This window comes from Myotis nattereri, assembly GCF_964212035.1.
Source record: "Myotis nattereri genome assembly, chromosome: 2".
NCBI lineage: Eukaryota > Metazoa > Chordata > Mammalia > Chiroptera > Vespertilionidae > Myotis > Myotis nattereri.
The window spans coordinates 197,337,778-197,359,733 of record NC_138076.1 but is presented as its reverse complement, the minus strand read 5'-3'; the positions used below and the strand labels follow the sequence as shown (position 1 = coordinate 197,359,733).

The window sequence follows — 21,956 nt, the reverse complement described above, 5'->3', positions numbered from 1 at the left end:
TATGACACTGTAAGTCTCCTTGAGAGAAAGGTCATGGAGCTTAGTGCTTAATGGGGAATACTGATGGCCAGACAGGTGAGTAAAATACTGTGTGGTCAATTCCATGGCGGGGAAAGCAAGGGCACTGTGGTAGCAGGAGAACTGGTGGAACTATGCAGAAACTTTATTTCTTTAATTCTATCTTTTCTTCTTTGCTTCCTTTGGATTCAAACTGGCCTCATCCAGCACACTGACTCACCCATCTCCCTCTCCCCTTGCATGTCCACTCCTTTCATCATTAAGCCCTCAGGACAATGAGGCCCTGGCCAGCATTACACAATCTTAGGAACAAAGCCATGGGTCATTGCGACAGAGACAGAGTTGCAATCAAACTATAGGTAGCATCTAGCTAGGGCTCAGATGAGTTTTAGCTCCAGACCCAGAGAAGTGGAATGACCCCACAAACCATCTTTGGAAAACCAGACAAAACAATGCCATGGCTGATATCAGCACCAGATGCACTGATCAACTACCTCCTACCTTAGAGCCAACCAATCAGTAGAGACCGTGATCCTGACCAGGACCTAACTCCCTTCATCTCCTATATAATCCATTCCCTAGGAGCCATTGGAGAGCCAGGTCTCTGACCACTGGCTTACCTGTGACTCTGGGCTTGGTGCCATTTCCCCAACTAATAAATCCTTACATTCTTGGCTGCAAACTCCTGTTTGTGTTTGATTGGGCTTTGATGTGTGCTGGCAAATGGATCCCTTTAGTCCAGTCACATTGGCTCAGACATGGGAAAGGTCAAGAAGCCTTCTCAGAGAATGTGGCTGTGGAAGCCAACTGCTGATGGCTGCCTTGAGTTTGGTAATTTTAAAGAAGAAAAATTTTGGGATAAAGAGTAGAAGGCAACTGGAAGAAAAACTACATTGATAGGGCAGTTTACCATACGCAATAAAGGGATATAAACAGAAAGGCAATGTAGGATTGCAGAATGAAACAGTTGCTGAATCCCAGCTAAATTGTTGGTTCAGGCCAGTCATTGGTATTACCATGTTATTAGAGCCTTTGAACAAACCCCTACATGTCTCTGGGCCTTGAGTGTCTTTCACTCAAAAATGAACCAGCAGAGCTGGAAAAATCTGAGGTCTCTTCAGGTTCTGAAAATTTTCAGTTCCAGAATGCGATGGCCTACAAAGGGCTTTCAAGAACCTAGGACTTTTTATAAATGTTTAGTTCAGGAATCCGCTATTCAGCGGTTCTCAACCTGTGGGTCGCGACCTCTTTGGGGGTCGAACCCTTTCACAGGGGTCGCCTACGACCATCGGAAAACACATATATAATTACATATTATTTTTGTGATTAATCACTATGCTTTAATTATGTTCAATTTGTAACAATGAAATTGGGGGTCACCACAGCATGAGGAACAGTATTAAAGGGTCGCGGCACTAGGAAGGTTGAGAACCACTGTAGCTATATGAACAATAGGATGGTGGAAAACCATGCCTCTCTCCCTCTTTCTTATCCAGGGAGAAGTTACTTCAAATGATACAGGATGGCAGCAAACTGCTGAGAATATAGAGATGGAAAAAAACAACAACAGGGCTTTCTCCCAGCTCCCAGGGGCATAAAGCAGCCAGGCATGGAATAACGAGAAGAGCTAACAACTACAAAGCTCTTAGAACAAAGTTGATGCCCTTCTAAACTTGTTACGCATTCCACTTGCTTCACCCCACAACAGCCGGTGAGATGGATACATACTTTTCTTACCCATATCTTATGGGAGAGGAAACGGAAACATAGAGAAGTTAAATGACTTGCTCGTGGAAATCAGACCAGAATTCCTTCTCTAGTGACTATTCTCTTAACCCCAACAATTACCAACTTTGTTTACAGATCCCAGGCAAGAAGGATATGCAAATATCCTTTGTCTAATATAACCTCATGTTTCAATATATCTCCCACTTTATAGGCTTCACTATTGTTTCAAATTATACCATAACAGTGTTTATTAATAATTATACTATAACACTTTATTAATCTTCATGTCATCAGGGCACTTAAATATATGAACTATATATATCTACCCTATATAATATAGTACTATATAACATAGGACTAACTCATAATAATAGTACTTAAATTGTCTTCTAGAGTTTTGTTAAAATTAGGAAAAAACTGTATAGAAATTATTGACTGTTTTCTCTTTCTAACTAGAATATAGGTTTTTTAAGGGCAGATGGTGACTGGCTTGGTTCCCCATTGTATTCTCACTCCCCAGCACCTTCACTCCTATTATAAAGTCAATAATTGGCTTTTTAAAAAATCTAATAAGAAAGATCAAGGTGCAGTTAGTGGAAAATAAATAACCATGATGCTTATTTTTTGTTTGATAAAAATAATCTCAAAATGCCTCTTTCTGGGTGAGGCTTTCACAAGAAAACATAATTGTTAAGTGTCTCTATTCTTGACATGCAGTCTTTGCTATCACTATACAGGCAGACTGCCGAGAAAGCATTAAGTCAGATTATATTATGTTTCATAATATTGAAATGTTCCTTTTTCCAATAAACATCAATTCTGTGGGGGAAAAAAGTTGCGAAACTGACATTGTTTTGACAGAAAAGCTGCTTTGGTTTTGTTTCTTAAGTCTGTGTTTAATGTAATATAACAGAAAGCAAGCTGTTCTACTTCAAGTGAGTCTAAGAAACAGAACCAGTATTGCCAGTGAGTAGTGACACATCTTCAATATTACTGGGGCAGGAAAGCAGAGAATACACTTGATTTAACAAAACCTGTACAGTGTAGCACAACCTGTATGTAAGCTCTTGTAGAAATCAAACATAATAATAATATAACAAACTGTGGACTAAAGATGCAGAAAAATAGCTCTCATGGGATCAGATTGCAGGAAGGAATTCTAGAGGTCAGCTAGGCCAGCTTAAGTTTATAAATAAGGAAACTCAACAATATAGAGAGAGGTGAAGCGATTTACCTGTAGTAAATCACATCTGATGATGAGGGTGACGATCATCATATAATAATAAGGATCAACACTAATCATGGGGAGGAGGAGAGAAGGGAAATAGTGGAAAGGTTCTGGAAAGGTGATGGCGTGAGCACCACTGCTGCCCTCCCTTCTCCATTCTAGTCCCACCACCAACCTCTCTGAGCTGAGCAACAGCTGGTGCAGGAGGCAAATGGGTCCCCCGAGGCTGATGGGTCCCAGGAGGCAGGGGTAATGTTTAAAATGTCGATTTCATTATTATTCAGGTATGGATGAGGTTAACAGGGCAGGAGACAATTGCCATGGAAAAGATAGTGTATTGCAGGTCCCCAAAAAGAAGAGCCACAGCACCCCACATAGGGCCACACGGGGAAGCACCAGGGTTGGTCAGAGGTGGAGGGAGCAAGGGGAAAAGTGGACAAGAGCCTTCGTTGTGGTTCTCATGGGACAGAATGGATGGGGTAGGGTAAGCAGACTCAGCTGGCTTAGGATTGGCTGGTTTAAAGCATTTCAGTGGGCTCTCTGGTAGTCTGGTAGCTGTGCCTGGGGTGATGAAGGTAGGGGAAGAGTGGCCCAGAGTGCAAGAACCCAGCAAAGGACAATTAAGGAGCTGATTAGGGTTTGGGTTGTGGACCCTGATGGCATGTTCAATGAAAAATGAGTTGCTAATCTCTAGAAGTTTAGGGCTAATTCCTCCCTAAACAGCAAGGTGCCAGATGTCAAAGCATCAGAAATGCAGAAAACAAAAGGGCCTGGTCAGATACAGGTTACAGCAGAGAGTTGGTACAAGACTTTCGTCCTCTGAGCTGGACGAGAGCCTGGGAGCTAGAGGCAGGCTTCCTTGGGTCAAACACAGAGGGGTGTCCTGGAGAGAGCTGGAGACAACATGCCTGCGTTCCTCCCGGGTTTCTGAGGAGCTGTGAGCTTGCTGCTGACTTGTCCACTTACTCTAATCAGGTCAACTCTTGGTTGGCTCCAACCTGTTCTTCCCCCCGCAGCCAGGACTGTATTTTAAAACGTAACCATCCCAGCTTAGCTCTTCCCATCGGGTGGCCAGCCCACTCTGTCCGGGCTGTCCTTGTCTCCCTACAGTTCCAGAACAGGTCCAGCTCGTCCTGACCTCAGAGCCTACAACTCACTGCTCCTTCTGCCTCTGCAGTGCACACTTAGTGGCTCACATTTAAGGTTTGGGGTTCAATGCCACCTCCATGGAGAGGCCTTCCCTATTGACTTAAATGGGCAGCCATCTCTTCCCTGTTCTTTATCAACTGATCTTATCCACGTCTTTCATAACACTAACAATTCATAATTATACGTATACATATACTTAACTCATTACCATATATTAGCTTTATATATCCTTGCTGAATTCCTGTCTAATTGTTATCGAATACATATTTTATTTTATACAATATTTATTTTCTTACATTTTATAAATATTAAAAATATTTATTTTCTACAATATTTATATGATATGATTCATGATATAATACCCACTCCTATGTGGTTTGTTTACATGTTTATTTCTGTCTCTACATGTTTATTTCTGTCTCCCACACTAAGATGAGGGATTACATCTGTTTTGATCTAAAATAACCTCCCAGGTCCTCACACAGAGTCTGGCACGCAGTAAATAATCAAAATCTATTTGTTAAATAAATTGAGCCTGAGTATTCATAAATATTGCCCCATATACTAGCAAATGTACTTAGGTAATAGCATGCCTGAAAATAACTTTAAAATTTTCACCAATGGCTTGAGTGTAATATATGTTTGTGTTCTTACCAATTCTCATTTTTGTTTTGGCCAATAACATGATATGAGGAAGATAGACATTTTTCAAAGGCTGTAATGGACTTGCATAGTCAGTGTTTGATGAAGGAAACTCAATTGTTTCTCCAAAAGTTAGCATCTGTAAAAGAAACATTGTAACAAGTAATTAGCTAAAGTCGTTTGGAATAAAGAAAAAAAGAAACAGAACAATAAGTTTCTAAATCTTGGGAACTCAAAATCACTCTCACCTGTTCAATAAGAATGTTGTGAGACTGAGTCAACAAATTTAATTTTTCTGTTTTTGTATGCAAAAGTTCCTTGAATTTCTCTGCACTTGTTAAGTCATCCAGCAAAAGCAAGCTTCTCGCCAGAGTTAAATAAGATCGTGGAGAAATAAACTCACTTCCTTCAAGCAAACGTATTATGGCCTATTAAAATAAAATTATTCCTTTGATTGTATTGTTCACAATTCCCGGAAACAAGAGCTGGCCATATTGACTGTCATGCATTCAGTACCTAATGGTATATAAAATTCTCTCCTTTTGTTCTACACTGAATCCTTTGGTAAATATCAATGTGAATGAAGTTTCCTTCCTACCTGAAGGTTTGTTATGATGTCTGCCTTTAAATGCTTTTCTTGTAGGCCAATGATTACAGCTTGCATCAAGAATTCAGCCTGTAGCTCCCTGTCGCCTGCACTTTCTGCCTCCAAACACACTTCATTGATGAGGCTAACATAATCTGTCATATCATTTTCTAAAATAAACAAATGTAGTTATTTACAATGCACTGAGAAAAGTAACAAAATATGTACGCATAATATGCCCCACGTCCATCACAGGAATATTGTGTAATACAGAACAGGAAGATACAAAGAGATAGAAAACAGACTACATGAGACAGTGAAAATAAATGTGTTGCAATTTGGGGGAAGGCACTTTACGGTATCCAAACGCTGTAAAACTAATAATAACATTGCATGAGATAATTTAATTTGGGAGATTGATAGAGATGGTGGATAAATAGGTTTGCAAGTAGATAATTATTCATCACTGTAAGAATTAACATTCCTATGTGCCAGCCTGTGTGGTCTAAGAACTTTAGAAGTGTAACCCATTGAATTTCAACAATAATCCTATGAAACAGGTACACTTGTCTCTATTGTATAGAGAAGGAAGTCAGGCATCGGTGGGTTGAGAGACTTGGTCAAGGGTCACACAGCGAGGAAGTGGTAGTCCGAGCAATGGAACCGAAGGCACCTGGCTCCAGAACCTGTGCTTCGGACCCCTCACCCTACGCTGCCTGCTTTGCATACAGCAGTAACATATATGCGTTTTCAGTGATACAAGGGACTATTGGAAGTGATTATTCTTACTTAAGAACCTGAATTATTTTTATTCTGGAAACAAATTAAGCTAGAGAGTTATAAAATGTTAACGTTGATAAAATATATCCCAATCAAACCTCTGTTACCTACATGAAATCACTTTTTATAAAACCTTTGATTAAGAAAATAGGATATTTATACCTTTCACGATTCCAATGCCACGGATCTGTGCAACAAATGCAGTCACCAATGCTAAGCGGCACATCAACCACAGATGAATGTTGAAATATTCTCGAGAATTTAGGGAGATAGGATCTAAAAATTCATTATCATCTTTCTTTTCAATGACCTAAAACAATATTAAAATCATGGTAATCTTCACAGTAATAGTGGCAAAGTTCTAGTCTAATGCTAAATGTAATATAAGTTAAAAGAAGCATCCGATATCATTTAATAGTATTAAATTTTAAATTCTAGAAATTATTCCCGTACATTCTAAAAAACATAAAAAATACACACACAAACACAAACAAACAAATAAAAGCACCCATAATAATCCCACAATCCTCTATTAACATTCTGGTCTACTGTTTTTCAGCTTTTCTTTTTCTTTCTATACCCATTGTTGACAAACAGTTTTGCAGTCTGAATTTATCACTGCAAATGATAGTATCCGTAGTTCCCATGTCCTCAAAATTTTTGTAAACATCATCTGAAAGGCGGAATAATAATAAATAATACTGGCTAATATCTATTGAATGCTCCTCATGTGTCAGGCACTGTGCTACATGCTTTATACACATTATTTCATTTAATTCTCTTGACAAGCCCAAGGGGAGTTATTATTTGTTTTACCTACGGGAGACCTGAAACTTTGAAAGGTTATCTATTTGCTTAAACTTCATCATATTTTGGCAAAGGTGAGACTCAAGAATATAACTTGTGTCTTTCTGAATTTAGAGCCCACAGTCTTAATCTCCTCTGTTATATCACTGTATTCTGCTCACATCCCAAAAATATATCATTGATCTACCATCCTTATTATTACATTTTTCAAAGGGTATTCCATGACCAGAGCTACTGGGAGGGAGGCACAAAGGGAGCTTTTTCCAGGGAAAGTTCCCAAATTTCTAAATATATTTCCATCTTATTTAGAAATTTGGGAACTTCAAAGGCATTCAGACCAACACTCATTTGTTCTAGGAATTCCCGGCTTTGCATCTTTGACAGCTCACCATCTCCCACCAGTTAGCAGCACCTGCTATCAAGGAGCAGCTCTGCGGACAGGCAGGGGGCTAGAGTCTGGATAGACAGGTGAGAAGCTCAGAAGAGGAGGTGAGCTGTTCCCAGAAACCGTAAGAAGTGAACAACCGAAGCCTGGAGGCAGAATGGTGACCACAAGGGCACAACAAGTAATGGAAAAGTCTAGTTGGATTAGCATCTACATACCTTAAACTCTCAGTGCCTACATTTCCTGTTACTGTCCAAAAGCCAAATCACAATTAAACCAGGGTTTCTCAGCCTTGACACTACTGGCACTATGTGGCAGATCATTGTTGTGGGAAACTGTCCTGTGCATTGTAGGATGTTGAGTAACATAGCCGACCTCTATGCACTATATGCCAGCAGCGCCCCCTCTAGGTGTGACAACCAAAACGTCTCCAGACATTGCCAAATATCTCTTGGGCAGGCAAAATAGCCCCCAATGAACAACCGTTACTCTAAGTCAACTTTCAGAATTATATTGCTTTTTAGAACTTTTATTACTTTTAATATAGTTAGAAATGAGTCTCTACTTAGGACAATTAGTGTTACTTGTAATGACAGTGGATATTAGCAGTTTTATTCATAATATCCTATCTAATAAAAGGCTAATATGCAAACTGTCCCCTCGACCAGGAGTTTGGGAGTTTGACCAGGGGGTGGGGCCAGCTGGGTAACTACCTGTGGCTCCTCCTCCTGGCCAGCCCTGCCCCTTATCCCCCCCACACACACACACCCTAGGGCCCCTCCCCTTGAGGCAGGCTGGCTGGACCCCACCCATGCATGAATTTGTGCACCTCTAGTTTAGAAGAATGAGCAAAGATTCTATAAGATGAATCTTTATATTTCAAACAATGCTATCTTATTAAATTACTTGATCTCATAAAAAATCCAAAAAAATTTCAAATACTTTGCAACAACAGTTGTCAAAATTATTTGAGAGCTTAAATGGGGAAGAATATAACTATGAGAAATTGAAATTAGGAAATAGCATAGGTGTCATACTGATAATGCTAAAGTAACAAAAACATGAAATGAACAGAAAAAATAAAGTGAAACAACTTTATTTACTAGTGAAATCAGACCTATAATTTTGTACTGACACATTTGGTGGAACTTCAGTGATTACTACATCCAATTCCAACAGTTCACAAGTGAGATTTACATTTAAAAATGCTATAAAATTTAAGGGACTTGCCCAAGGTATGCCAGTTAATAAACAGCATAAACAGGGCTTAAACATAGATCTTTATACTCCATATTCAATGTTTTTTCTACTTTATCCCTTTGTTTTTATCCAACTAATTAATAAGATTAGGCATTAAATTCATACGTACAGAAGCTAGAGAGAGGGAACTCTCTGCGTCATCTTGTACCTCCTTCTTTTGAAAAAGTTTTGAATCCTGGAGAAGTTTAAGTGTGGAAAATACTATTGCAACACTAAAATAAAGAATATATTAAATGTTATTAGCTTTACACTTGTGGCATTTGCATGTTACTTCCTCCAAACCACCTACCCACTGCCCCGTTCACCCCCAAAACTGTTATGTGCCCTACTATTCACCCTAATAGTGCCGTGGTCTAACCAAGTGTTCTGATTTATCACACTGTTTAATTGTGTGTAAACTGCTCTGCAGCTCATCTGTCTCATTCCCTGTTGGAACCCAGAAGCTAGTGCCTGGGACAGAATAGAACTGGAAAAATATTTTTAAATGAAAGTGAGTGAATACAAGAATGAATAAATAAAAGTTTCCAAGATTTAAAACAAAATTTACTGACAATATCACTATTAAAATGAACACATATGCATTTAAATAAATCAGAATGTGGTTCTCCAGCTTTTTGAGGTTATAGTATTGTTACTTAATGCTATCTACTTAGAAACTCTAAAGCTAAATTATTGTTTAATCAGTGTCTAGTCAGAAGGAAAATGTACTCAATTAAGAAAATGAAAACCAGGAAATATAAATTCTTATCACTCTATACATATATTTGTCTGCAGTTTAGACCATTATATCCTCCTCCCCTCCAGAATACTAAATTTATAATTGACATCACCCTTTTCTAAATATTTATATAATATATATCTAAAGAGGCTTCTCCTTTTGAAAATCTATCCCAAAATAAAATTTGAAATACAGAACAATCTGCCCGGCCAGGTATGGCTTGGTAGTTGAGTGTTGACCTATGAACCAGGAGGTCAAAGTTAGATTCCCAGTCAGGGTGCATACCTGGGTTAGGCTTGAACCCCAGTAGGAGGCATGCAGGAGGCAGCCAAATCAATGATCCTCATCATTGATGTTTCTATCTCTCCCTCCCTGTCTCTGAAATCAATAAAAATATGTTTAAAAAAAGAGAAATACAGAACAATCTATATACTTGAAGATACTTATCATAGTGCTATTTATAACATGGAAAGATGGGGTGAAAGCCAAATGGACAATGCACCCACCTATCTAATTCTCCACTAGAAAAGTTAATTGACAATCACATTTAACAGGTGCTATCGGTTGAATTGTGTGCCGCCAGAAAGATATGTTGACATCCTAAGGCAGCCGTGGGCAAACTACGGCCCACGGGCCGGATCCCCCCCGCCCCCCATTTGAAATGAATAAAACTAAAATTAAAAAAAGACCATACCCTTTTATGTAATGATGTTTACTTTGAATTTATATTAGTTCACACAAACACTCCATCCATGCTTTTGTTCCGGCCCTCGGGTCCAGTTTAAGAAACCATTGTGGCCCTCGAGTCAAAAAGTTTGCCCACCCCTGTCCTAAGGGAAGAGGATGTGAACACACATGGGAAGAAGATGGCCGTGTGACTAGAGTGATGCATCCATAAGCCAAGGATTGTTGGCAAACACCAGAAACTAGAAAAAGCAAGGCAGGGCTCTCCCTACCTGGAGCTGTCAGAAAGAACATGGCCATGCCAACACTTTGATTTTGGACTTCTACCCTCCAAAACTGTGAAACAATAAAATTCGATTGTTTTAAGTCACCCAGTTTTTGGTCCTTCATTATGGTAGCCCTAGGTAACTGGTAGAATAGATTAAAAGCAGCTCCCCTTGCTTCCACTTCCTCCACCAAATGCTGTCTGTCCTCCATCCCACAGGCAGAGCCCAGAATCACCATTGCTTCCTCTTTAATTCACATTCTATGTTCAACACACCAACAAGCTCTGTCAGCTTCAACTTTGAAATATGGACACCAGCCAGCAGTCCCTCACCTCACCTCCTCCACACCTGAGGCCTCTGCCCAAGCCATCATCATCTCCAGGCTGCAGGAGTTTCCTGACCAGACTCCCCTGGGCCTCTAGCCCCTGCAGTCATGGTCTCCAGATAGCAACCCCAGCAATCTCATCAAGATATAAATCAGACCATGACACTTCCCCCATACATGTTCCAGAGGCTTCCTGAGTCCCTGGTCTGTGGTCAGTACACCTCCTCATTCGGGTCAGTCACTGAGGTTTCTGGCCTAGTATATGATCAACTTTGTCACTGTCCACACATGCTTGGGAGAAGGTATAGTCTCTGTTTGTAGGTACCCAGAGTATTGAAATGGGATTATGATAAGGATTCAATGATGTATTCTTCCATTTTTTAAAAAATATGTGTTGAGCACCTGCTATGGGCCAGGAACAAATCTAAGGTCTCTGGATCTGAGAAACTTTGTGCAATTATTGAATTTTAAATCCAAGGTTCTACTGAGTCATTAAAATGGCATAGATATTTGTAGACTAAGGTATTTCCGATTATATAAACTTACTGGTTTTTATTTGAAGTAAAACTAAACAAGCAAGAAAAATGTAACACTGATTCATTATGCATAAAGGTATGAAAATTCCACTCCCCAACAACCTCCTCCCTCAAGGATCCACATGTGTTTCGATGGCACCTTGTTTTACTGGGTAGCTTCAGAGGTGAGCACAAGATGGCTAGGAGACCTTGTGGGGAAAAAGTGGTGCTCAACCCATGCTTCTGATTTAGAAGCCCAAATTTTGATATCAAGAGAAATGAGGGCCCTTGCTGGTTTGGCTCAGTGGATAGAGCATCGGCCTAAAGACCGAGGGGTCCCGGGTTCAATTCCAGTCAAGGGCACATGCCTGGGTTGCCAGCTTGATCCCCAATAGGGGGCATGCAAGAGGCAGACAATGGATGATTCTCTCTCATCATTGATGTTTCTCTCTTTCCCTCTCCCTTCCTCTCTGAAATCAATAAAAATATTTTTTTTTTAAAAAAAGAGAGAGAGAAATGAGGTATGAGGCTTCAAATCTTGCGGACCCCAAAACTTAATGAATAAAATATAAACATACTAGTATGTACTAATCCTCTTGGTATTAATATGGACTAATCCACCTGGCGCTACTTAGTTGCAAAATGGGAAATTTCTAGTTTCTCTTCTCCACCTGAAAGACAGAGTGTGGGAGGATTACCCACCAGAAACCGTCTAAAATCCCAAAGGAAGGAAGTTTCATTCTGACACAAAATTAAAAGGCTCAGATGTTATCCATTTAGACAATAAATTCAATAGAAAGGAGGATAGACAGGAACACTTATTTAAAAAAAAAAAAAAAGACAGGATTCTGAGAGAGGCAACCCTAACAAGTAGAAATACCATTTGAATAATTTTGATCCCATTTATTTCTTATTATTATTCATGGCAAAAGTGGTCAGTTTGTTCTCCTAAAATCCATGCGGCTCACTTTATATGCCACCCTAGGGAGTGTGCCTTTCAATTTCCTTGACACATAATTATATTAGAAGTATCATGAAATGTCAAGCTAACCCTCATTTGGGAAAGAGATTGTCCAACACTTTCAGCAGCTCCCAAACAGAAGCTCATGGGGGGGGTAAAGTTCACCTAAGATAAACTCATTCATCCTGACAGAAGGCTTCCCCAAATGACACCTCGGCTACAAAAAAGTCAGTAATTTAAAAGTTTTGCAGGTTTTGTCCCAAGGGCCAGGTTGATGTATTTAAAATAGGAGTGATTCTGATACACTTGCACATTATTTGCATATTCTATCTGGTCTTCAAATTAAAGTTCTATTGTAATACTCCTTTCAGTGGCCATTTGGTAATTATTAGTTTCTAATTTCCTTCTTCCCTAAAAAAATCACTCATGTCCACCAAAGGGTGTAAGACATGTAGAGAGCTGGGATAAGAAGGAAGGCTGCTGTTGCTCTGTGGGACACTGGGGAAGAAAAGAGTTCTATATTTTCTATATGCTTCTATAGGATATCATAAAATCATAAATTTTTATTGTCATACATATCTGAAAACACATATTTAGATATGTTCAGATATCATATATTTTCTATAGGAAATTATATAGTAAAAGCTCTTTCTCTCTTCAAACTTCAAAGAAGAAAATAATATATTAGAATGCAAGGCCTATTTTACCATCAATCAACTACCACAGTATTCATAAAGACAGACATAGCCCAGCCTGCATGGCTCAGTGGTTGAGCATCGACCTATGAACCAGGAGGTCTTCATGGTTCGATTCCTGGTCAGGGCACATTCCCAGGATACAGGCTCAGTCTCCAGTGTTGGGCATGCAGAAGGCAGCCTATCAATGATTCTCTCTCATCATTGATGTTTCTGTCTCTCTTCCCTTCTCCCTGTCTCTCTAAATTCTATATAATATATTTTTAACTTTTTTTAAAGACAGGCATAAATGTAACAATACTTCTCAAGCTTTATAAAAATCTCAGCACTCATTTATACCCTTAAAATTATTGGGAACCCCAAAGGGCTCCATCAATATTTACCATATTAGAACTTAAGCTGAGAAATTTTTAACTCCATGAGTATTTATTAATTTGTTTTAAAATCAAAACAATAAATGCATTACATGCTAATATAATAATACATTTTAATAAAAAACAACTGCCCTGGTTGGGTGGCTCAGTTGCTTGGTGCGTCGTCCTGTATACCAAAACGTTCCATATTCAATTCCCAGTCAGGGCACATACCTAGGTTGCAGATTCAATCCCTGGTCAGATGTGTACAGGTGCCAATTGATTAATGTTTCTCATATGGATATTTCTCTCTCTCTCTCTCTCTCTCTCTCTCTCTCTCTCTCTCAAATCAATAAAAACATTTACTCGAGTGAGGATTAAAAAAGAAAAGAAAAACAACTATATTTTCCAAAACATTAAGAAAATTAGTGAGAATGCCATTGTTTTCACTTTTTTTTTTTTTTTTTTTTTTTTTTTTTTGCAAATCTAATGTCTGGCTTAAGAGAAAATCTTCTTACTAGGAGACTTTCTTATGTGCTTTTACTTTCAGTATATTGTGACATACCGTTTTGGGTGAAATATATGAAGAAAACTTGGTTGCACAGATAGTCATTGGAAATGGGAGGAGTATTTTAATTGCTTCTTTGAATAATTGTGAATATTATTCTTTGATGCTATACTAAAATGTGATGTGATAATTTTTTAAAAGTTTGTTACAATGTGGGATCTAATATCACACACTGATGAACTTTTCCTACTCCCTTATATCAAAGCCTATTGGTCTATCTCAGCAACTGGTGTGCAGCAAGAATTTTTAAAATATGCAATACCTGACTATTTAGTCAGGGGCATTGACCACTTTTCTCTTGTCAAATAAAAAATGACAACAGCCAATATAACAATAGCTGTCTGGTGTGAATTCCCTGTCTTGAACCATAAATATATAGGTCTTAATATAGTTATATCTTATTGGTCATGCTGCATAATAAGGGTACATCTGATTGGTTAATTCTTTGTACCAAAAGTTTTTATATACAAGTACAGGAGAATCTCTAGGGGTGTTCCTAGATTTTTTTAGTCTCTTTGGAGCAAAAAGAGAAGTAACTACTATTTTTTTTAATCAATCAAAATTATAGCTAATTTTTTGTCAGATCAACAAAATATATGTGTGTTTTTTGGTGTGCTGCAGAATTTTAGAAATTAGTTTATATGAGCCATGGACAAAAAAAGGTTACAAATCACCGGTCTATTTTTTTAACCAGGATTTTGGAACATCACGCACTGGTCATTTGGAAAACATTAACTTGAGCATGAAGATCCCCTTAATGTTGAAACACTTCATTATATAATTTTAGAAATGATGCTTGTTAACATTACTACCAATCTCATCCAGAAAATCTAAGCATTATAAAACTGTCAAGTTCATGGTGGCAAGTACAAATTTTCCAAAATTCTAGTTTTCCTATGTAAGGTTAGATGTTATAATTGGTAAAAAAAAAAAAAAAAAATACTTATTAGTTGTTTTCCTAGAAGTAGCTTGTCCATTTTGCTCCATTTCAATAAAATGACTGTCAAATACTCAAGTTTGAATAACCATATTTTGCAGGGGGTTTTTTCCCAAATAAAAAAATATTCCATGTATAGAAGAACAGCTGGTTCAGCTTTCTCAAGACAATTATCAAACTTTGATGCACAATAAAATGCTCTAGGTGTATTTCCCATTTAACATTCCCACGGAATATTAAAAATAGATACAAGGATAGGGATTTATAAATGTAACAGATTCTATTGCTTCACGAAAGGCATTCATAAGTGTAACTGGCCTTTTTTATTGCAAGTGTGATAACTACAAGTATGGCCATGGCTTTGATTCATGGTGAGATGCCAGAAGTTTTACCACTGTTGCTTTTGTATCTTCAGTGCAAATAACACACAAGGCCTATAACATCTCAGTTTCAGTATAAAAATAGTTTTAACCTTACAGATCCCTGAAAGGATTTTAGGGACACACCTAGAGATCTGCAGACCACTGCTCCAAGAAGACTTTATGGATTTTCATTACTGCTTAGAGACCACAAAAATTACAAATTTCCAAAACCTAGACTGTCTCTAGCAGAAAATTAAATCTAGATGTCGTTAATCACAGAATGGCCTTCAGTCAAGGCTCACAGTGATGAGATGATTCTATGGTTCCAATTAAAACAAAAGGGATTTCTGCTGAATTGATTGCCTCTTTACAAAAGCTGCAGATGGACTTCTCCTTCTTCATCATCATCATCATCATCATTATTATTATCCTCACCCAGGACATTTTCCATTGATTTTAGAGAGTGGAAGAGAGAGAGAAAAAAAAAACATCAAAGGTTGCCTCCTGTACCCACTCCAACTGGTACTGAACCCACAACCCAATTATGTGCCCTTATCTGGAATCGAACCTGTGACCCTTCGGTGTATGGGATGACACTCCAACAGAGCCACATTGGCCAGGGCTTTCTCCTTTTTGAAGAGAATGTCAACCTAAAAATTAACTCCCCTTCCAAATTCTGAATCTAATTCCTGGAGTTGAATGCATGGAATTTCAATATCATAGAGAAAGTTAAGGAGATTAAAAAACCCAAAATTGTAATCTGTAATTTTACTAATAATAATGTTAAAACTACCTTGAAAAGTAAAAATGAGTAGGCTCTATTAATCGAGGAATTTATAGAATTTAGATATATTTCACAGGTTATGGTAAAGAAGAAACTCCTCTGTGTACAGACTCACCTGTACGCCGCTCGGTGTCTCTGCAGGGCGATGGCGGCGAGCTGAAGCCGGGCCTGCACCACAATCTCCAGCTTACCCACAGAGCACTGGGCAAGGCCCTTCGGGCTTGCCTGCTCCATCTCTGACACCAGGGAGTTCAGCCTGTCTTCAGCTTCTGTCAGTAAAATTGACTAAAAAAGAAGACCACACAATTACGTAAGTTCAAAAATAATAGCCCTAACCGGTTTGGCTCAGTGGAGAGAGCGTCGGCCTGCGAACTCAAGGGTCCCATGTTCGATTCCGGCCAAGGGCATGTACCTTGGTTGCGGGCACATCCCCAGTAGGGAGTGTGCAGGAGGCAGCTGATCGATGTTTCTCTCTCACTGATGTTTCTAACTCTCTATTCCTATCCCTTCCTCTCTGTAAAAAAAAAACAAACAATAAAATATATTAAAAAAAAAATAAAATAATACATTCACCAAATATTTTTTGTGCTGAAGTAACTACTAATGGAAGACCAAAAAGGAAATTTGAACATCATCATCAATGAACAGCACAAAAGCAACAGAGAATGAAAAGGCAGGTCATGGCAAGAGTAAACATGTATAACTGTTACCCTTTGTTGTATGTACAACCTATCACATACATGATCATTTACAGTAGTTATGGTCAAGAAAGTTGCTGGCAAACACTGAATTAGCAAATAACGAAAACCACCATTCCTAGGGGAAATACAGGGATAGGTTCCTGGGAGCTTCTGGTCACATTTTTGTCAACTGATCAATACATAACTTTGTTCAATGTGTGTTTACATTTAAACATACATAATTTAATATATATTATAGATCCATTAACCCTGAACTCACAACCAATAGCTCTATAACTAATGCCTGACTGAAAACTTATTTTCTCCATAACGCACTTCACAGCCCTCTTGCACTTAGAAACACTAAACAGCACTTTAGGATTAGAGTTGTGGGTCATTTTAAATAATAAAATCAACAACTGAAAAGCATGAAAATTCCAAAGATGTGACCATAAATAGACCATGAAGGAGATATTTGGTTATAGTATGAGAATGGAAATAAAAACTCACAGCATTGCCTCATTTGGCCCAGCGGGGAATGTGTGTGCTGGGCAAGTCACATTTCTCTATGCTCTGCCCATGTCCACAAACGACCACAAAAGAGCCATAACTACTGATTTGGGATTACAAATAAATTTTAGTATTGGCAAATTAGCAAATACTGAATCTGTGAATAATCGGAACCAACTGCATTTCAAGTTAAGTTGTGGTCACCTAACTGGCAATGTGAAGATAATGAGACTTCAGAATGGGCAATCCATAATAAATAGCAACCCGACATGGCAAAATAGGAAGGGACCAACCATGTTCTCAAGGAATGGGCCTCTAACATCTTGTTTGTACAGAGCAGTAAATATTATACAAGTTCTAGGCCAATTTATATGATGATGGTTAAGAGCATGATCTGTATTTTATTAGAGGCATACTGTTAGTGAATTTCAAATGGTCTAAGCTTCAATGTTCTCATGGCTCAGCACAACATACTTCAAAAATGATTAATATCTACATGACAGAGCTGCTGTGAAAATAACCATGCAAAGTGTCTGTCATGTGGTAAGCACTGAATAAGTGGTAGCTGTTTTTGTTGCTGTTGTCGTCACTATTATTATTAGGAAATGAGAAACAGGGTATGGGCTACTCAAATCCTCCCCTATAAAGAATCATATATTCTGCAGCACCTAATCGGGTGTATAGTTAAAGTCTGACACCTCTGGGTATCTAACTTTTCTCATGGGGAAAAGTTTCTGCTTATGTGAGAAAAGCTACCTGGTCTCTAACTGCAAGCACAACCCAGAAAGTGGGCCTGTGCATGGCTGAATAGTGAGCCACTTGGTTTACTATGATTTGAAAACATTTTTAAACTTACCTTTAGTGTATTAAGAGTGAATTCATCTTTTAGTTTCTTAAGAAAACCAAATGTGCTTCCATCATCCTTTGTATATAGATCTTTAAGATACAAAATTTTAAAAGAAACAAGGATAGCTGTGGTTAGTTTAAATATTAACTCTAGTTAATAAAACTCATCATTAATTGGGAAACTATCCATAAATTTAATGCTAACAACCCCCGCAATGATAATTAGAAATATATGACTATATCAAATAAACTCTAAACATAATATATTAGAAGACTGAGGCTGATTCTTACAACAAATGAGACAATTCAGTGATGTTATTCAAGTGATCAGATACTGGTTCCTCTCCTAGAATTCTAAAACCCCTTAATGTCCTCAAAGTATTCTGGGTCTTCCAGATATTTATGATATGTCAATAAGATCTTCTTGGAAGAATCATTTCTACTGATTGCACAGGCTCTAAGACTGGAGAGTAACATCATTTTGAACAGCACAATTGAAAAATCTTTAAACATCTCAAAATTCCCACCCACAAAACGAAGCTGGCCCTGATTCTGAGCCAGGGAGAATTCAGAGAATTTATGTCACAGACCTTGACTGCTGTGGTAAACCTGGCCTCTAGACTACAGAAGAGAGAGGAAAACTATAAGTCACTGTCTGACTAGGAATTACTGCAAAAATTACCCAGCTAAAGACACTAAGTGTAATAAGCAGGAAGAGCCTAGAATAACATGGACCTGAGCACAACTGACTTTCTCTCTTCTTCCTATCTGGCTCGTCTCCTACTTTAGGAGGTTGTGGAGCTAGGGGTGTGCTGAGTATAAAGGAGGGTTTGAGCACTGGGAAAGGCCCAGCAGGACGATCTGGGACTGGGTCTTCTTCCCTAAGGAAGAAAGTGAGAGACAAAGATAGAAAACAAATGCCTGGAGCTTGGGATGAAGAACCCTGTGATGAGCATCCACATAAAATGAACATCAATCCAAAGAGGACCCACATTTTCCTCGCTGATCTCTCTGCCTCCTGTGTGGCTTTCCCTGTGTGGCCCTGCCATGTTGTGTCCCTTCTCTTAGGGGCTGTAAATAACAAGCTGTGTTTTCAATGGCAGCCATCTCCTAATCTGTTGTCCTTACCATACCTCAATAATAATAAGACTTACATTTTAAAATAGAGGCCAATATTACTCTGATACCAAAACTAGACAAAGACACCACAAAAAAGAAAACTACTTGCCAGTATCTGTTATAAATATGGATTCAAACATCTTCAATGGAACAATAGCCAACAGAAATCAGCAACACATTAAAAAGAAAGTATACACCATGATCAAGTGGGATTTATCCCAAGAAAGCAAGGTTGGTTAAACACGTAAAAATCAAATAATAATGTAATACGCCATGTTAATAGAATAAAAAACAAAAACCACAGAATATCTCAATATATGCAGAAAAGGCATTTAGTGACACTCTATCATGACAAAATTATTCAACAAACTAGGGATTCCTCTCTCTGATAAAAGACATATATGAAAAACCCACAGTTAACATCCGACTTGATGGTGAAAACAATTCTTTTTATGGTGACATCTAATACATTTTCAAAATACATATACACTACGGCTCATAAATTCCATCCATGGGTGTCTTAACCCATAGAATACACACTATATCATATGGATAGGTAGTGCTTCAGCACTGTTCTCTAGAAACAAAGTGAATGAGCATCAATATGGGAATGACTGAACCACCATGGAACATTGACATCATAGAACACTGCACAGCCAGTATAGTGAACTGAAGCATAGCAGTTGACTTAGGAGCAGTTTTAGTGAAGATTTCCTGCATGAGAAAGGCATGATGCAGAAAAATCTAAAAATATATCATTTTTAAACAAATGTCAAATCCTACTGTGTATATGTGTGTGTGTGTGTGTATAAAATGTATGGATATGGAGACATATGGATGACTATGGATATGCCTGTACTTAAACATAAGCATATGTGTGTCATTAGTAAGCTTAGAGAAAATTTGGAGGAATAGATACTATATTGTTCATAGGGATTACTGGGGGTGGAGGGGGCAGAATTGGAGCAAGAGAGGAGAAAGAAAAGCAAGCAAACAATGAAACAAAAGATTACCTTTCAAGTTTGGAAAGTTCATTTTGCTCTTCTCTGAAACATATCCATGGGTGGCCGTTTTTAATACATTTTCTGGAACGTAATTTATTGTTGCAGCCACACTTACTAACAAGTATGCTCTAACAAACGAAAATTTATTTATAAGATGTTGATGTCCAACTGTATGCAGAATTTGAGGCAAGCCTTTATTGATTAAGTCATCAAGTGCCTAAAAAAATGGGAAAAGAATGTATAAAGGCAAATAAGTAAAACATTATTTTATATACTTTTGGCTTTCTGTCCCTTTTTGCATTCCTTATTTGATTTTGGGTGAAAGAATACAGGGACAGACACAAGGTACCGTGAATAGTAGTAGGTCTATCAAGAGAAACATGTGATGTCAGAATCATCCAGGCTCCACAGCGCCTCTGCAGTTTCCCACCAATTTACGACCTGCCCCAGGAGCCCCGCCCTGCCACATAATGAGTGTGAAACAGGGCTGAGAGCAAAGGAGGACACACTTTTGAAATAGAGAAACTGCAACAGCTCAGTAGCCATGCATGCTGACCATTCTGCTTTCATGTGAGTAACTTAGAGCTATGAGAACAGGAATGGGGAGAAGAGGGAGACAAGCCAGCTCCCAAACCCAGCTTAGGTCTGCACTCAATCATCAGATCTCTGCCTGGTGAACGCCCTCAACTCCCAGACCCCAATCTTGTGCATATGTACTTCTCTGGTAAAAACCAATATGAAACCATCTTGGAGGATGCACCCTGTACTTGAAGAAGGCCAGGGGAAATCATTCTGTCAGGATCAGTGGTCCCACTTTAAATTCCTGACCAAACCCAGTCCATTCATTCTCCCTCTCTCCTAGACAACCATTTCCATGCTTTCTTTGTTTCTATATTTTAACTCTTCCTTCCCAATGTACCTCCCAGGTAATGACCTTGATTTCTCTACTTAAGTGAGAAAATTGAAGCAGTCAAGTAGCATCCACAGACCCCCACAGTTCCACCATCTCTTCAGCCTATCCAAGGACCTGCCTCACCACGCTGCCTGCCATCCTGCCACTAGGCCATGGAACCTATCCTCATTGGTCTACTCAGCCATTCTCCTCCATCATAAATGTTCCCTTTCCAAGTGGCATTCCCATCAGCACACAGCCATGCTGTCTTCTCCATCTCAAAAAACAGAAACCCTATATCCTGACTTTCTCTCCAGCTACTCCCCCAATTCTTGCTCCCCTTTGGTGTGTGACCTAATGAGTTGTCAATATTCTAATTGCTCTCCTTTCATTTTTTCATTTGCTTATAAACCCCCTCCTTCCCTACATTGAAACCCTTTGGTTAACATTACCAATGGCCTACTATTGACCAAATCCAATGTTCAATTCTTAGTTTTCATATGTCATATTACTTATGATCTAAGTGATTTTCAACCAGTGTGCTGTGGCACAATGGTGTGCCACAAGAATTTTTAAAGCATGCAATACCTGACACATAATGACCTCTTTTCCCTTAGATTGTCAAATAAAAAAGTGACAACAGCCAACACAACAATAGCTGTCTTGTGTGAGTGAATAAAACTTATACCTATTTTTTTTGTCAGATTGGCAAAAAACACATTTTTTGGTGTGCTGTAGGATTTTAGTCATTAGTTTCTGTGTGCCATGAGATGAAAAAGGTTGAAAAGTGCTGATCTATAAAATTTTATCTTATATGCCAATTAAACTGTCACATGGCCTCAACTGTAAAATTCATTCTAATTTCAGAGATGTTAAATGTGAAAAAAAAAATGCATGTTTATGACTCAGTAAATTACAGTGCTAGATTCATCAGCAAAATTTGACACGATTAATCAGTCCCTTTTCTGAAAATGCTTCTCTTAGCTTTCAAGCCACTACAATCCCTTGATTTCTTTCCTATCCTACTGGCCACTCCTTGTCAGTCTTCCCTGCTGGTTCCTCTCCATCTCCTCCACCTCTTAGTGACTCAGGGCTCAGTCCTCTTCCGTGTCCTCACTCCCTGCCTTTAGATCATCTTAATCATGTTTTTAATT

At 38.6% G+C, this 21,956-nt stretch overlaps 1 protein-coding gene across 1 annotated transcript in view; it reads right to left on the bottom strand.

Annotated features, from left to right (window-relative positions):
* The window catches only part of CFAP54 (cilia and flagella associated protein 54), a gene marked incomplete at its 5' end in the record, with an annotated part of 249,288 nt that overhangs the window by 64,449 nt on the left and 162,883 nt on the right, over positions 1 to 21,956 (bottom strand). Inside the window, 8 exons of the mRNA XM_081083442.1 lie at positions 4,778 to 4,904; positions 5,014 to 5,193; positions 5,364 to 5,521; positions 6,294 to 6,441; positions 8,693 to 8,795; positions 15,867 to 16,036; positions 17,798 to 17,877; positions 19,920 to 20,127. Of these exons, the coding sequence (XP_080939568.1) occupies positions 4,778 to 4,904; positions 5,014 to 5,193; positions 5,364 to 5,521; positions 6,294 to 6,441; positions 8,693 to 8,795; positions 15,867 to 16,036; positions 17,798 to 17,877; positions 19,920 to 20,127 (1,174 nt within the window). The remainder of the gene's footprint in view (positions 1 to 4,777; positions 4,905 to 5,013; positions 5,194 to 5,363; positions 5,522 to 6,293; positions 6,442 to 8,692; positions 8,796 to 15,866; positions 16,037 to 17,797; positions 17,878 to 19,919; positions 20,128 to 21,956) is intronic.